This window comes from Kwoniella pini, chromosome 3, assembly GCF_000512605.2.
Source record: "Kwoniella pini CBS 10737 chromosome 3, complete sequence".
In the NCBI taxonomy this organism is placed as follows: Eukaryota; Fungi; Basidiomycota; class Tremellomycetes; order Tremellales; family Cryptococcaceae; genus Kwoniella; species Kwoniella pini.
The window spans coordinates 764488-779352 of NC_091718.1; the positions used below are offsets into that span (position 1 = coordinate 764488).

General features: G+C 42.4%; 5 protein-coding genes across 5 annotated transcripts; 3 read left to right on the top strand and 2 right to left on the bottom strand.

The window, feature by feature from the left end:
• Positions 1 to 746: 746 nt before the first annotated feature.
• On the top strand, positions 747 to 1334 carry I206_102487 (uncharacterized protein; the record flags this gene model as incomplete). Its single annotated transcript, XM_070202566.1, has 4 exons — positions 747 to 871; positions 1010 to 1052; positions 1120 to 1195; positions 1267 to 1334. The coding sequence occupies 4 exons, from the start codon at positions 747 to 749 to the stop codon at positions 1332 to 1334; spliced, it is 312 nt and encodes a 103-aa protein (XP_070058667.1).
• Positions 1335 to 1814: 480 nt separating this feature from the next.
• Positions 1815 to 3753, top strand: I206_102488 (uncharacterized protein; the record flags this gene model as incomplete). The annotated part of the gene is made up of 5 exons (XM_019154599.1): positions 1815 to 2160; positions 2271 to 2389; positions 2480 to 2605; positions 2716 to 2920; positions 2993 to 3753. 5 exons carry the CDS (start codon positions 1815 to 1817, stop codon positions 3751 to 3753), a joined length of 1557 nt encoding a protein of 518 aa, XP_019012002.1.
• Positions 3754 to 4616: 863 nt separating this feature from the next.
• Positions 4617 to 8047, top strand: I206_102489 (uncharacterized protein; the record flags this gene model as incomplete). Its single annotated transcript, XM_070202567.1, has 14 exons — positions 4617 to 4925; positions 4993 to 5072; positions 5135 to 5198; positions 5262 to 5328; positions 5382 to 5569; positions 5671 to 5973; positions 6045 to 6255; positions 6327 to 6458; positions 6514 to 6568; positions 6636 to 6822; positions 6886 to 6942; positions 7002 to 7199; positions 7256 to 7594; positions 7691 to 8047. The coding sequence occupies 14 exons, from the start codon at positions 4617 to 4619 to the stop codon at positions 8045 to 8047; spliced, it is 2547 nt and encodes an 848-aa protein (XP_070058668.1).
• Positions 8048 to 8381: 334 nt separating this feature from the next.
• Positions 8382 to 11622, bottom strand: I206_102490 (uncharacterized protein; the record flags this gene model as incomplete). The annotated part of the gene is made up of 15 exons (XM_019154601.1): positions 8382 to 8480; positions 8539 to 8659; positions 8723 to 8829; positions 9123 to 9344; positions 9405 to 9514; positions 9582 to 9621; positions 9678 to 9793; positions 9853 to 9921; positions 9980 to 10097; positions 10156 to 10557; positions 10611 to 10712; positions 10776 to 10917; positions 10982 to 11082; positions 11160 to 11214; positions 11297 to 11622. 15 exons carry the CDS (start codon positions 11620 to 11622, stop codon positions 8382 to 8384), a joined length of 2130 nt encoding a protein of 709 aa, XP_019012004.1.
• A 329-nt stretch (positions 11623 to 11951) lies between these two features.
• Positions 11952 to 13513, bottom strand: I206_102491 (uncharacterized protein; the record flags this gene model as incomplete). The annotated part of the gene is made up of 6 exons (XM_070202568.1): positions 11952 to 12233; positions 12300 to 12455; positions 12512 to 12928; positions 12996 to 13157; positions 13228 to 13266; positions 13337 to 13513. 6 exons carry the CDS (start codon positions 13511 to 13513, stop codon positions 11952 to 11954), a joined length of 1233 nt encoding a protein of 410 aa, XP_070058669.1.
• Positions 13514 to 14865: the final 1352 nt, after the last annotated feature.

Sequence of the window (14865 nt, forward strand, 5' to 3'; positions counted from 1 at the left end):
TTCATACTTAGAGATTTTATGCATCTTGAATAAAATATGATACAAGGAATCGAGTGGCTCAGGAAAGGAAATCACTAAGGAGCAGACTGAATGTCATCCTATCTCGCCAACACACAATCATTATTTTCATACGATGGTACATAGACGAGTTGTATTTCGAAATCCCAAAATGTGCATGGAATACGGATGAAGCAGACGTTAAACCTCAAGAGTAGGATTATCGTAGGAATTGTTCAGCAAGCATATTGACTTCTTTCTTTTTCGTCCTCTTCATACTCTCGATTCTTCTCACCTTTTTGAGCACTACTTTTATTTGGATATAGATTTTGTAGTTGCAGTTGTAGTCTTAGGTTGACAGTAGATGAGTGAGCAGGGAATTGAAGTGAGAGGAAGTGACGTGTGTGTGTAGATACCTGATAGTGGTCTGTGCTTACTGCAATGTGTAACAAAGGCCTAAGCGTTGATTGCTTTGATCCCTTTGTTATACATGCGCTGAGTGAGCAGTGAAAGATTTAATTCAATTGTTACTTGCCTTTGCATATTCAGTTTTCCCAACGATTTGATTTCCGTGTCTTGATTGACAACATTTGCTTTCAAGCCGAGAAGACGATTTTCTCTAACATATCGTCATTAAGCAAACAAAATCTATGTGAGCTTTTGGGAAATGGCCCGGCTAAACCTGAGAGCTGACCTGACTGAATGTACTTAGTGATTACCTTCATCGATAAAGCAGAAACAGGAACCCGATGTCGTCTCGAACAAATAAAGCTACTATGCACGAATTGAAGTTGAGAAGATTGATGGAGCATAATCATCGATTGAGAGAGGAATTAGCTAGACCTAGAGTCATGGTCAGTGTAGCAAGTTTGAAGTAAGTTTAAACATTCTTGCATTTAGATTGGCGGGATTCCACCTTCCTCAGTCCAGAAGCTGAGCATTCTATATTGCAACGGGAGAATATAGCAGCATTATGATCCGTGAAGAGCCAATAGCGAGCTGACACATGTAGTGATAGCTTGATTAACCACTGTCGTTCCACTAAAGATCCCCTCGTGAGCTCCTCGTGTCTCAGCTATACAAGGAACATTGTTCATGATATAGCTGACAGGAGTTGTACAGATTCCTGCTCTATGGGGTCCGCTCCAGAAGGGCGAAGATCCTTATGCTCCTGTCGAGCAAGCCGGCTGCTGCTCCTGTAAGCTGAAGAGATATTGTGAATCTCACGAAACAGGTGAAGCTGATTCGTTTCGAGCGATAGTGATGTAGCCGACGTCGAGCTTGTCTCGAGATTGCTCGGGAATACAAGGACTACTCTTTCTGCGATTTTACTGTGAACACCTTGTCTGCTTGAATCACGACCTCACACTTCTGTTGCCCCTCTACAGTGTATGCTAGAATTGCCTCAAACATCCCCAGATTCCTTATTTCGCAAACTTATCGGATATTATGCAGTTATGTATGACGCATTCGGAAAGCATACAGACAGGTTGTGTTATCGCAGTCTAACAAGATAGCAGATATACTCAACTACAGCTCAGGCGGTATAGTAGATTATTTGAGCGGGTCTGTGCGCCGATCAATCGTTATTTGCAAGCTGAAGAATGACGAGGTGGAGGTTGTTCAATCCTAATTTATCCTTCTCATTCTTCATTTTTGCTCATCAAGATCCCAATAACATCATTGCACTCCCACAATCGAAGAGAAATCGCTGCACATAAGTCTTTGGTAACCCTATCACCCTTTGTCCACTGCACAAGAGTGGAGACCAATTTTGAGTAGATTTTCGCGCACTCAGCATCATAACATATGGCAACATGTCGGATCATCGAATATTGGAGTACGAGGAAGAAGACGATGATCTATTCGGTAACCACAGTACAAATGAGGCCATTCCAGTCAATGTGAATACTGCGGAACCCATCTCGACTCTTACCACCTCAACCTCTACTTTCGGTGGTGAACAATTGTCGAACAAGAATCGATATACTGTCTCTTCTCCAGCTCGGACGTCTAATGCTCAAGCAGGACCATCTACTGGGAAAGTGTACAAGAACGTTGATGACAGGTTGAGGGAACTACAGGAGACAAGGAGGAGTGGAAGAGATTATGAAAGGACTAATGCCATCGGAGTGAGGAGTTTAAGAGCATTATGTATGAGTGGTGAGTCATTTTCTGTCATTATGCAACCGCCAGATTCAGAAAGAATATTATGACCCGTCAAACAGAGTCTTTTTCAAAATTATCTGAAGCTGATCAGATGATACTTCTAGTCGTCAAAGCTAGCTCAGCTAGAATATGGGATATAGGAGATTTAGAATATCCCTTGATAAAACCTTTACTTGACGATATGCCGATCGAGCAATTGCAAGAGGTAGAAACTAATTCTCCTGTAAGTTGTGATGTCACAAGAGGACCTTTGCTGTCGATTATCCTTGCACAGGAGCATCTGTCTGTTGATCATTAATGTCTGTCCAAGTAGCATATCAAAAAAGATACAGATTGGTTATACGAAATATTCATGTTACAAGATTTCCCCTTATTTCACGAAAGGTGTCAAGATAGACATGGTTCACCTCGAAAATCAGGCTGGAGGAGAATGTATAAAGTGAGTACGATGTTCTGTCACCTCTGCTCCACTATCGCATAATAGCGCAGTAAGCCTCTATACGAATCTGGGCTGAAAAGCTGATATACCGTTGATCAATATTATCGTAGAAAGCCAAAGAAGATTTTGCTGTTCGACAGATTCAAGCTGCGGATAGAGTAGCAGCGCGATACAAGCAACTGGAGGAAGAGAAAGCATCGAAGAGAATAGTAGTCATGGATCGAATTATACCTGACAAGAAGCCTTCAGCGAGAGGAAGCGGGTGGGGCAGGGGTAAATTCGGAGGTAGCGGGACTGGTGGACTGAGCTCGTCCAGTACGTATTCAGCTGTCAATCGCACTAAATTCAACATCGTCGTCGTCCCAGCTGATCAATTTCCTTGTATAGCTCCGAAACCACAAAACGCAATTGCCAAAGCCCGTCTCGAAGCTCAACGAGCTAGAGTCGCTATGACTCATGCTTCTGGAAAATATATACCGCCTGCTCCGCAAAAATCCAAAAATGAGCTGAATCAACTTTTCAAGAATCCTTATCTACCTCAAGGATTCTCACAAGCAGCTCAACAAGCTATGCACGCTCCAAGAATTCCACCTCCTAAGTCTCTCGTTCCCAAAAGACAGACTCAAAGAGCCTCTTCGCCAAATTCACCTACGTCTCCTATACCAGGCTCATATCCTACGAATCAAATCAATCATATAAGGCAGACGTTGCCTTCCCATCTTGCTGATCGAGCTTCACAATCAATAGATTCAAATACCACTGAAGACCGATTCAGAATAGAAGGTAATAGATCAAAATATAAAGAAGTCAAGAAAAAGGCTGTAGAAAAATTCGTAATACCTGAGATCGAAAAGGAGAAACCTACAAGTGTGGTCGTAGATTTCTTCGCGTCAAATCCGATGTTGAATAAGGGAAATGTAGCAGGTGTCAAACGCAAAGAACGAGAAGAGCGGGAGAAGTCGGACACAAAGATGACCCAAATTGGGGCTTCGCCTTATAACAAAATCACCAGCTTCCAGGACGGGTCATCAATTGCAATTCCAGTCAAATCAACTATCACTCCTCATCAGAACACTCAAAATGCATCTACTGGTTCAGACGTCAACAATGTGTTGTTCAGGAAGAAGAAGACCGTCAAGGGTAGATGAGAAATCGAATTCACATGCGTCTTTTCAAAGTTGGTTCCAGATCTTTCAACGCGCTCTATGATAGCGAGCAAGTAACTCCGATAAAGACGTGCGTCAGTTATAAACAGCAAAGACGGCTCATCTCATGACCCCAATCAGAAGTATGCGCTCTTCACCTGTGTCACGACAATAGCTTATACTCGCCACAGGTAGATGTTCAGCTTGTAGTCAGATAGTTAGATACTAGAGCTGTTACTCGGAAACAATTAGGAATGTCGATGACTCACTCGCGTTAATAACGTTGTCCTAAGATATATGTTTAGCCTTCTAATCCGAAGATGTCATCGTGTCCTCGAATGTGGATCCGTTGTTCTACGATGTAATATACTTGAGTTTATAGTACCCCGAACCTCATGAAGTGAACCCACAATTGCCTCAATGAATACATTTATCAGATTATGCGGCTACGGGATTGACTGTATGATGGCTTAGGACTTGAAGCAACAATACTAGAAACTACGCTGACAGCAAATCCTTGGCCGCAGCAGAACATGGTGTAAAGCGCGCTCAAGATGAGTTGTGCATGATATGAAGTCATGCACTAAATATATGGACTTCGCTGTCCAAATCTGAATGGTGACTAGCTAGTTAGCCACACCTTAATAACTCAAACGCCAACTGAGAGTACCAGTATGACGGGTACTCCATTTGACGCGTCTTTCCCCGCATTGACCGCTTTTTCGGTTTAAGCGCAAATCAATTTACCATTACATTTTGATATTCTCATCTAGAAGTATTGTCTACACTACAGGAGTATATCGATCCATTCTGAGGTGATAGGACAGAAGTGGACAGGACTATAACAAGTCACCGGATTCGAGATGATGCAAGGTCCTTCGACGCCTACTCCGCTTCATCGAACAATACATAAAGTCCCTTCGCGTCGATCTCTCTTTCCAATTTCCTCTTCCTCTTCCAACTCAATTAGTCGACCAAATTCTTACTTGGCGTTGTTCGTCGGTGCTTTAGCTATTGCTGCTTCCAAAAGCTGGGTATTAGATGATCCTAGAAGTCTTGGAGGTGATGTAGGATGGCTAGTATTGGGCTTATGGGCTGGAAGAATTATAGGTGAACTTAAGGAATTCGCTAAAGACCCAAGGAGAAAGGCGAAGGATGCGAGCAGAACATTTCTGGTACGTCCATCGATACTGCTACTCATATCACGATTCAGAAGAATCTCATGTAGGCTATATCATGTAGGAATCTACACGATTGAGTCTAGCTCTGGCTATTCAGTCTGTAGCGTTCTTCATATCGTTAAAATATATTGGTCCAATGAGGTAGGTGTCAATTTCGCTTAAATGATATCGGTAATTTCCAAGCTGACTGTTTCTTTTCGAAGAATCGTTATCATTGCGTACTCTAGTTCTTTGTCTACTTCTATTAGTCTTACAGATATCAATAGCGTGAATTATCTTTCAAGTGACATATAACATACATCAGGCTAAAAGTATTTTGTCCATATTTAGGCGACTCCACTTGTACCTATTATTGCCTGCTCAATCTATATCATTGGAGAAGCAGCGACTAAGAATAGTAAGACTTTTTCTTGTCTCCCCGCTTGATCCTGACTGACATCTAGAATCTAGTGACTAGCCTCGCGTCTACACTTATATTTGCCGGTAGCACCTTTCTATCCGATCAACTCCTTTCCACTACAATGTCCGTACGACCCCGAATTGAAGATAAGGACAAAGCGAACACGAATAGAGGATTATGGTACTGCTTGACATCAAGTGGAATAGCATCTACATTGATCCTAGGTCTATATCAAATGGTGCGTTGCCCCTCATAGTCCTTGTCTTGGCAATATCACGCACGTTTGTTTGGTATCGATTTAAGGTCCGAAGACTGATACACTGGTATTTCGACAAATAGGCTATAATTTCAGTACCATTACCAATATCTAATGTTCCAGGACAAAGATTCGCTTCCTTCATAACTGGTCTATTGGTCAGATACATTCCGTTCCCATTTACAACTTCTGCTGCTCCTGGAACGGTCTTGCACTTGGAGACGAGTCGAGATAGAATATTATTCTTGTGTACTATACCATTACTTCAATTTTTCGCTTTGAGTCCAACACCTTCTTTCACAGACTTATTAGTCCTTCTACCACTGGCTCTCATTAGTACAAGCATGGTTAGCGGGAAAAAGGTTAGCAGGAACGAGAAATCAGTAGTAAGTGATAGCCAGTCTTCTTTGATTTTTGGCCACATCCCACGATTTCATCTGACGAAGCTATAATGTAGTGGCGCTTTCCAAATAAATCCTTGTCAACTGCTAGATCATCATGGTCATTCATGTTCCTCGTTCCGGCAAGATGGAGACCCCATCTGCAAACTATACTCAACACCCCTACTTCATCTAGGATATTCTACTTCCTTTTGTTGAATTTAGCATACATGTTTGTTCAGATGGTATATGGTGTAGCTACCAATTCTTTGGGTCTGATCTCCGATGGTCAGTTGGCGGCCTCTAAATTCGTGCCAAGTCTCTTTCATATCGTGTATGCTGACCTGTCCTTTGTCCAGCTATTCACATGGCATTTGATTGTTTAGGTTTAGCAGTAGGATTATGGGCGTCAGTAGCGGCTACATGGAAACCTGATGGAAGGTATACGTTCGGATATGCTAGAGTAGAAACTTTGAGTGGTTTTGCAAATGGTCAGCTACTATCATGGGCTCTATCCTGCAAGACTAGCTGACAATACGATAAAAGGCTGCTTCTTGATCCTCATATCGACTTTCATCATCTTCGAAGGAGTTCAAAGATTGTACGTATATCAATCAGGCGCCTTGACACCTCTTGATCAGACTAACGCTGTTAAGTCGCTTTGATAGATTTGATCCACCTGAGATGGATACACAGCAGCTCATCTTGGTGTCCGGTATCGGTCTGGCTATCAACCTGTTTGGAATGTGGGCTACTGGCGGACATCATCATCACGGCCATGGTCATGGACACGACCATGGTCACGGACATGATCATTCGCATGGTCACTCGCATATCCCAGTGAACGAGAAAAAGGTCAGCTTCTTCCCCTTTCACAGCTTTCCATGACCCTGATCGCAAGCTGACCAATCTGGACAGGAAGATCACCGACACGATCACAGTCACGATCACCACCATCGTCAAGATTCTCAAGGGGTGAGCTTCAGTACGGACATTGACTCGATAAGCTCGTTGACTGATTTATCACTGCGCAGACATCGGCCAGCACCAGACCTCAGAAAGTTTTAGCCAAGCGAAAGTCTTCTAGTCTGTTGAAATCGCATGCTCAGCAGGAAACCCATTCACAAAATCGCTCACACGAACAAAATCATGAATCACATTCCCATTCGCATGAACATCATCATGACCATGGGACTTGCAACGATCATGACCACGGTCATCCTGGTAGCGAGGTAAGGTAGATAATATTGCACGCCCTGGCTCTTGTGCTAATTTGTCAATTTTGAAGCATCGCGAAATCTCGCATGACCACTCACACGATCATCACGAACAATTTCATTCTCATTCTCATGATGATCACGGGCACGGAAATGATCATTCTCATAGTCATAATATGCGAGGCGTCTTTCTGCATGTCATGGCCGATACGCTTGGAAGTGTCGGAGTGATCGTCTCGACAATCTTGATCAAATACACAGGATGGACAGTCTTTGATCCTATTGCGAGTTTATTCATAGCTGTATTAATTATGGCTAGTGTAATACCATTAGTCATTGATTCAGGAAAAGTATTATGTTTAGATGTAGGAAGTGAAAAAGAAGAAGAAATACGAAATGCTTTATCAGAAGTGAGTGAGAATTTTTATAAACTCCCTACTTGATTTTGTTATTTTTTAAAAACATATATTCTTTAGCTGATTATTTTTTAATCCATTTATTTATAGTTAACTTCAGTTGATGGAGTAGCAAATTACGCTTCACCTAGATTTTGGCCAAGATGTGAAGGTGAATTAATAGGTTCAATACATATTCAATTATCAATTTCTCCATCTTCATTTGATCCTACAAAAATTTCAACTCCTTATTTATCTTCTTCTTCTAAATCATCAAAATTAAAAATGGGTAATAATTATAATCATAATAATAATGAATTAGATGATTTAATTTATGTAAATAGTGAAAAAGTAATTAATAGAGTTGAAAAAATTTTAAAAAAGAGAATTAAAGGTTTAAGTGAATTAATTATTCAAATTGAAGGTAGTGAAGAAAGAGGTTTTTGTACTTGTATGACAGGTCGATAATAAAATTAAAAAAACTTTCATTTGATTCAATCCTTAGTTCTGTCTTCTGTATATATATATATATATCATCTGTATCTATACATGCATTATAAGGTTTCTATCTATAATTGGTGCAAAATCTACATTACGAAAACATCTAAGATAGCATCTAAATCTGTATAAGGTATGAAGTATTCTTTATACACAATAAAATCTATTCAAGTCAACATCCAAAAGAATATATTATATGCTCTATCATGATTGATCACACGCATACGATATGAAAAGTTGACTGGACATCCGAAGAGGTATGGACAATGTAGAAGGGACATAAAACAAATGAAAAGTAATTGGATCATGTAGAAAATCTGGAGAAAATACTAGTTCCATATCCCATTGATTCAATTTCCTTCATCGCTTCTTGAAGATTGGCGTGAAAATGAGTTGGACCGAGCTGAGTAAGTTTAATTACCATCAGTAAATAGATACTATTGAAAATTCATTTCACTTACCAATTCAGTAAATCCAACTATTCTGAATTTATCAATTTGACCAGGTTTAATGGATGCGAAATGTACTCCAACTCCTCTTTCCTTATATGCTCGACTCAGATCGTACAGAATTTGCATGGCCCTGACGAGATTTAGTGATAAGTCAGCTTTTCACCTACTAAGAGAAATGAATGAGTCTACTCACGAAGCATCGATTTCTTGCACTTCACCCATATGCATAATTAATGCTTTTGCAGATTCCCGTCTTGGAGCATCTGATGGGTGTGATTTACCATGACCGTAAAGCTCCAGCTGTAAGATGCGCTTGTGGTTAGCTTGCGCGTTGTGACGTGAGACGAAGCGGGACAGGTGCCAAGCTAAGCTCAGAGGCGAAAGTGGTGGCACAAACAACAGAAGGCTAAAGTAGGAGGGAACTGGGAGAGGGAGGAGGATACCGGGTCAAATGCGCTGATAGAAGCTTGGTGAAAAGGGAACAAGGGTACGAAGGGATCGAGTGAGAGACTAAATACAATGAAAGCAAGCGCGGAGCGAACGCGATGGTTCTCGAGCTACATTGCTATGTGATCCTGTTCCGAGAGACTCACCCTTCTGAGACGTTCTTTGAGTTGACCAGTATTTGCGAAGCTCAAACTCTCCCTTATTCTGACCACCAATACACCCGGAATTTCTTCTTGAGCATCCTCATTCTCATCTATAGGTGCCCATTGATCTGAATCCGGTAATCTACCTATAATTTGGATTCTGGGCTGAGAAGATTTTTGAATTACCAAGATTAAAGATAGGACTACCGAAGCCACTAGGCCAATCTAGTGCCGAAAATAACTCCTTTCAACGAATGACTCGAAGTCGATTACGTATGCACTCACTTCCATCGAGAAGAACAATGTCAAGATAAACGTTCCTGTCATTTGCATGAAATCGGTCCACGCTCTCATCTTGTAAAAATACATGATTTCGTGAGGTGCTTCAGCAAGGACTATGAAGAATGCCGTGTCGGTCATCAATTACCTCGTATGGTTTACGAAAAGCCTTCCAGTACTCACTGCTGTATACTACGAGGGTGATAATGACGGCTAAAGTAGCCTTTTGGGTAGACGATCAGTTTCGAGTCCTACAAGACGAATAAAGGGACTACATACCTTAGGTAAGAAATACAGATAAGGTAACAAGAAGTAGATTGCTAGAATCATGGTCGCGCTGGATATCATACTAGACATTTGGGTTCTTCCTCCAGTTTGACCGTTCAGTCGAGATCCTATCAGCAAAGTGATCAGTCACCTGCCTTGATGTGGTATGTCAAGGATCGTCCCTCACTAGTGATAGAACCGAAAATAGGTATACATCCAGTGACAGTCAAGAATGATGAAGCGAGATTGGTTGCGCCTATCATTATGTTTGAGGATCAGTAGAACTTATGGGTTGAAACTATGTGTGCGCTTACCCAGAGCAACCAATTCTCGATTCGGACTGACTGCATAACCATATTTCATTGCGTTTTCTCTGGCGGCGACGATCGAGTCGACTACCCCAATAACAGCTGAGACAAACGCAGTAGGAAGCTGTAGGTGTGTAAGCTATGGTGTTGTTGCGAAAGAAGGATGGAATTTTGAGACATACAGTATAATTGAAATATTTTAGCGACCTTTTGTTGATAGGCCATCCGAAAGGCAAAGCAGCTTCGTCCTTGATTTGACCCAGAATATCTATTCCTTTAGCATCCCATCCTAATGCTCCCGAAAGTACAGTTGAAGTGACGCATAAGACCAATATTTCGGGGACATATCTCAACCAAGTCCCTCCAGGTCTTTTGACAGCATGTTGTTTGATCACTCTGGCTAAGATGAGAAAAGCCAAGGAAGTAAAGCTTAGAATCATAGTTGGTTTATTAACATGATCGAGGTGTTTCAAGGTGAACATGAATTTTTGTAAGGGTAAGGTAGGTGGGTTTTCTGATGTTTCCGGATGAGCTAATACAGCTTCCATACCTAGCATTGGGACCAATTGCGCAATGAAGATAATCTGACACACATCATCAGCACTGGCATTCGAGAGTTACTGAACATTGTACTGACTATACCGACAGCAGTAATGAAACCGTGTAAAAGGGCTCTAGACAAGACTACATCAAGAAAACCAAGACGGAGTAGACCAAGGATGCTGGTGATCAAACCAATCTAGTAGAATGGTATAGTTAGGTCGATTGCCCAGATGTAAGGTATTCATGTCAGTCAACTTACCTGAAAGGTCGTGATGACTGACAATGCAGCAGCGTCTAGTCCAGGATGTTTCGGCTTATGATGCGGATCCCCAAATACAGCATCTTGGATCATTTGACCCATCAAGAGCGACAATGAAGCTTCCGGGCCGATGGACAACTGCCTAAAAGTCCGGGAGTGGATTAGCTCAATCGCTTGATAATCAGTGGAAAAGAAGGCCCTCTCACCGGCATGTTCCCAGAGCCGAATATGCCAATGCCGGTACTGCTGTAGACCATAGACCCGCCAAAGGACTCAGCTTAGCCAGACCACTAGCGTATGACATGGACTAGCACACAATTGTAAGGGTAAGCAAATTAGCGCCATTCCAGCAACAAAAGGTTGTAAATTAAATGATGAGCTTACTTGTGGTATGAGCAGGCATGCTACAGATAGACCAGCTATCAAATCACCTGAAAACCTAAATCCACAGTGATGTCAGTGGATGTGTGTGACGGATTGCGATTATTGAGGAGTCAAAGGGGAGAGTGATTTCAACTCACAATGACCACGAATAGTTGGGTAACCAATCAGTTATCGGTACATAGTATTTTGACCTTTGTTTCAATTTCGCTAAAGTAGCACTAGATTTCCTCTTCGGGTGTGTATTGATTGTATCATCTTTTACTGAATCGCTCTCATTGGGAGCCCAGTCATGGGTAGATGTTCTGGGAGGGTTATCGATCAAAAGAGGTGTGTTTTCGTTCAAACGCATAGTTGATGATGAAGCTGTTGAAGTTGTTGTATCGTTATTCACTCCACCAAAGAATACAGCCGATAGATTACGAGGTAAAGAGGAGTTCTTGGAGGTTTGATCGTCTCCTGACATGTTGAGGAAGATGTTGTAGATATCTAATTCATTGAATCGATAGAAGATTTGAATGCTTGTCTGAGATCGTAAATCATAAAGATAATTAGGTATACTCGTAAAGTCGATTTAGGTTGTCGTTATGAGCTAAAAAGCTCCTGATCGTGTATAATGAATAGTTTGATGATGCGCGAATTCAGAACTTGAATATCTGAATACTGCTCAACATGTGTGCTAAATTGAAATAAGGATTGAAATGTGTATGAGCGTGTTTTTTAAATTAACCTTGTTTATTAACCGTACCGTAGCGTTAATCGCCTAACTCGCCTCCACGCAAATACAAAATCTGACTAACGGCCTTCCCCGATACCGTTTAAGCTTAATTCACCCAGATCATATGTCAATGTGACTGGACTGCAGAGTCTTGAGATACAACCCAGATCTACTGCTCTGTTCGTACTCATGAATCCGGAGGTACACAATGCATGATTCATACTTGATCTATGTCGATCCTCAAATACACTTCGAGCTCGAGGAAAATCGTTCATACTACCACAAGAGAAACCGGCATCTCGAGCGTTATCTCCAATTTCACCACTAGAGATCAGATCCTTCAACTTATCCCGGACACCCTAGAGATTGGCGGTCTCCTATCAGGCCACCGATAAACGTCAGCGTAAAGCGCAGGTAGCCCTTACTATCAGTATCGCTGAACCTACTGGTGAATGAGCAGCCGTAGAAGTGGTTGCAGCTGCATTCAGGCCAGCCTCGGTCGCTGTGGCTGTTGACTCGGCGGCTGATCCATTGCCAGACTCGGCAGTTGCAGCATTAGCAGCAGCAGCTGTATCAGGCCCCTTTGTGTACTTGTAATCAGCAGGCGATTGATCTTTAGCGAGAGCATCACACTCACAGCTCCGCCTGCAGCAGCTGTCGCCGCCATATCCTCACACTGAGTAACACCAGTGTCGGCGGCAGAAGCGGTAGCAACAGCTCCATCACCTTCAACACTAACTGTTTGGATAGTGGCGGTATCCTCTGGAGGGGGAGCAGTAACCGTAGCTTCGGTGGAATTTCCAGCTGACCCATCTGCAGCAGATCCAGTAGCATTGACTGAGGTAGTATCGATACTTATTGCAGTGGTCGCACCGGGGTTGACAGCTGCAGCAGCGTCGGTAGCAGCGGCATCTGCAACGGTGTCGGTAGCAGTAGCAGCAGCAGCAGCAGATGTGTCGGAGGGAGTAGCTTCAACAGCAGCGGTGTCGGAGACGATAGCACTAGCGTCAGCTGTACCATCGGTAATGACTGCAGTGGCATTATTGTTGGCACTCTATCACATACACTTATCAGCTGAATGTTCACAGGGCAAATAATCGTTCAGCGAGGTGATTACTCACATCTGCAATTACTCCTCCTGCTACGGCACCTCCAGCTGCCCCAGCAGCCACTCCACCTGCGTTACCGCCTCTATTTCTACCTCCTCTACCGTTTCCTCCAGTTCTATTTCGACTTCCACCACCACAACCGTTTCCTCTATTTCCACTTCGTTGTCTTTCGATCTACAGCACATGACATGGTAAGCATTCAGACTTCACTTCCACTGATGACATGGAAGATTGGAGCACTTACAATTCGGATATTAGCATGTTCTCGCTTAGCTTTCTTACCCTTTGAGTAGTATGTTATCAATACATATCTCTTCAGTACTCAAATGCAAGGAAAGCGATATGGTGCTTACTGAAGTACCGGAAGTCAATCTTCGCATGAACACATTTCGTTCATCATGTCTTTCAATGCCACGTTGTGAAGCTCCTCCGAGTGGGTTTTCATCTTTATTGTCGAGGGGTAAGACTAAACCTTGAGTAAGGAGAGGTAAGAGGAAAAAGAGATGGAAAAGCTGAGTGATTTTGGTCATCTTGGTTTTTGCCTTATCCGTTGAGATGAAGATGAAAAGCGCTGATGGGGAATTACTTATTGAAACGATCCGAAAAACTCGTAAGATGGGGTTGGAAGATTTGATTCCATACAAATAAGGATATATAAAGGTGGATTGCAAAAAAGAGGGTCAACCTCGTAAAGTGAAATTTGTTAGAGGGGGAAAAATGGAAATTGCGTAAGTAAAAATTGGAGCAAGTCAATTGCTTGGAGAAGGGAAGAGATAGAATTGAAAATCTGCTACCTCTTATATAGGTGAAGAATATGGATATGCCCATCTTGGGACAAATTTGAGACTCAAGCGACTTGTCGTCAAGGTGAGCTCGTCAATGCATTGAGTGAACGCAGCTATCTCCTTGCTACTGATCATAAGAATCTATGCTTACTCGTTGCCTATCAACCACCTTGAATACTTTAATTCCAGTGACACGAACAAGCATTGTTGCCTAGGACCAAATTGATAGCGCGTCGTTGATGAAATGACTTCAAACACGTTGCGGAAAAGCCCTTCTGGGACCCAGTACACGAGAATCACATTGTGATCAGCTTCCCTTCGTGTACTATTGTTCGAGAATACCTCCTGTGTCCTTAGCCTTTCGACGGCAAAGGAGGTGATGATGATTTTAGTCGATGCCGCTTGGCTTGGCAGCAAACCCACGTTGTCGAGGGCTGTTCAGCGAAAGTCATCTGCTTTATCAGCGTATTATTGACGATCACCGATCACACACAAGCCCAAAATAGTTGAGACAAAGCGGACTGAGGTCATCTGGACTAGGGATTTGTCTTCTCGTACATCACCTTCAGCGACAGTAATTGCGAGATCATTTCTGCTATCAAGCTTGGAGCATGCTTATAACAGGGATGATAGTTCCGTTTCGCTTGAATGGCCTATTGAAAATTCGACATCTGAATTCGCAATCTCAACCAGAAATCAATTCAGGCACAAGATCGTCGCGTGTTAATCTCGAAAATCTCTTTTGTTTTCAGACTTCCCTGATTGTTCATCGCTATTCTTTGTTATTTTCGAAAAGTTGAATATGAACAATAAGATCTTCCATCGAATGGCAGCTTGAATAGCCCATTCCAAGTGTGCCCTCATGACATATCAAGTCGGCGTGAGCGGTCCGTGCCAATACCGCATAGACCGCCATTCATGTCTCGGATATTTATGTGATTCAGAATAATGTTGAAGTACGAATTATTAATGGAATAGTCAAGTAATGATTAGATGAAACACATGGCTATATTTCCCGAGCTCGCAATTGCGCACCATCAAGGAACATTAGAACAAAAAGGTTATTTAAGTTGAAATGATGGAAAGGCATGATCGCC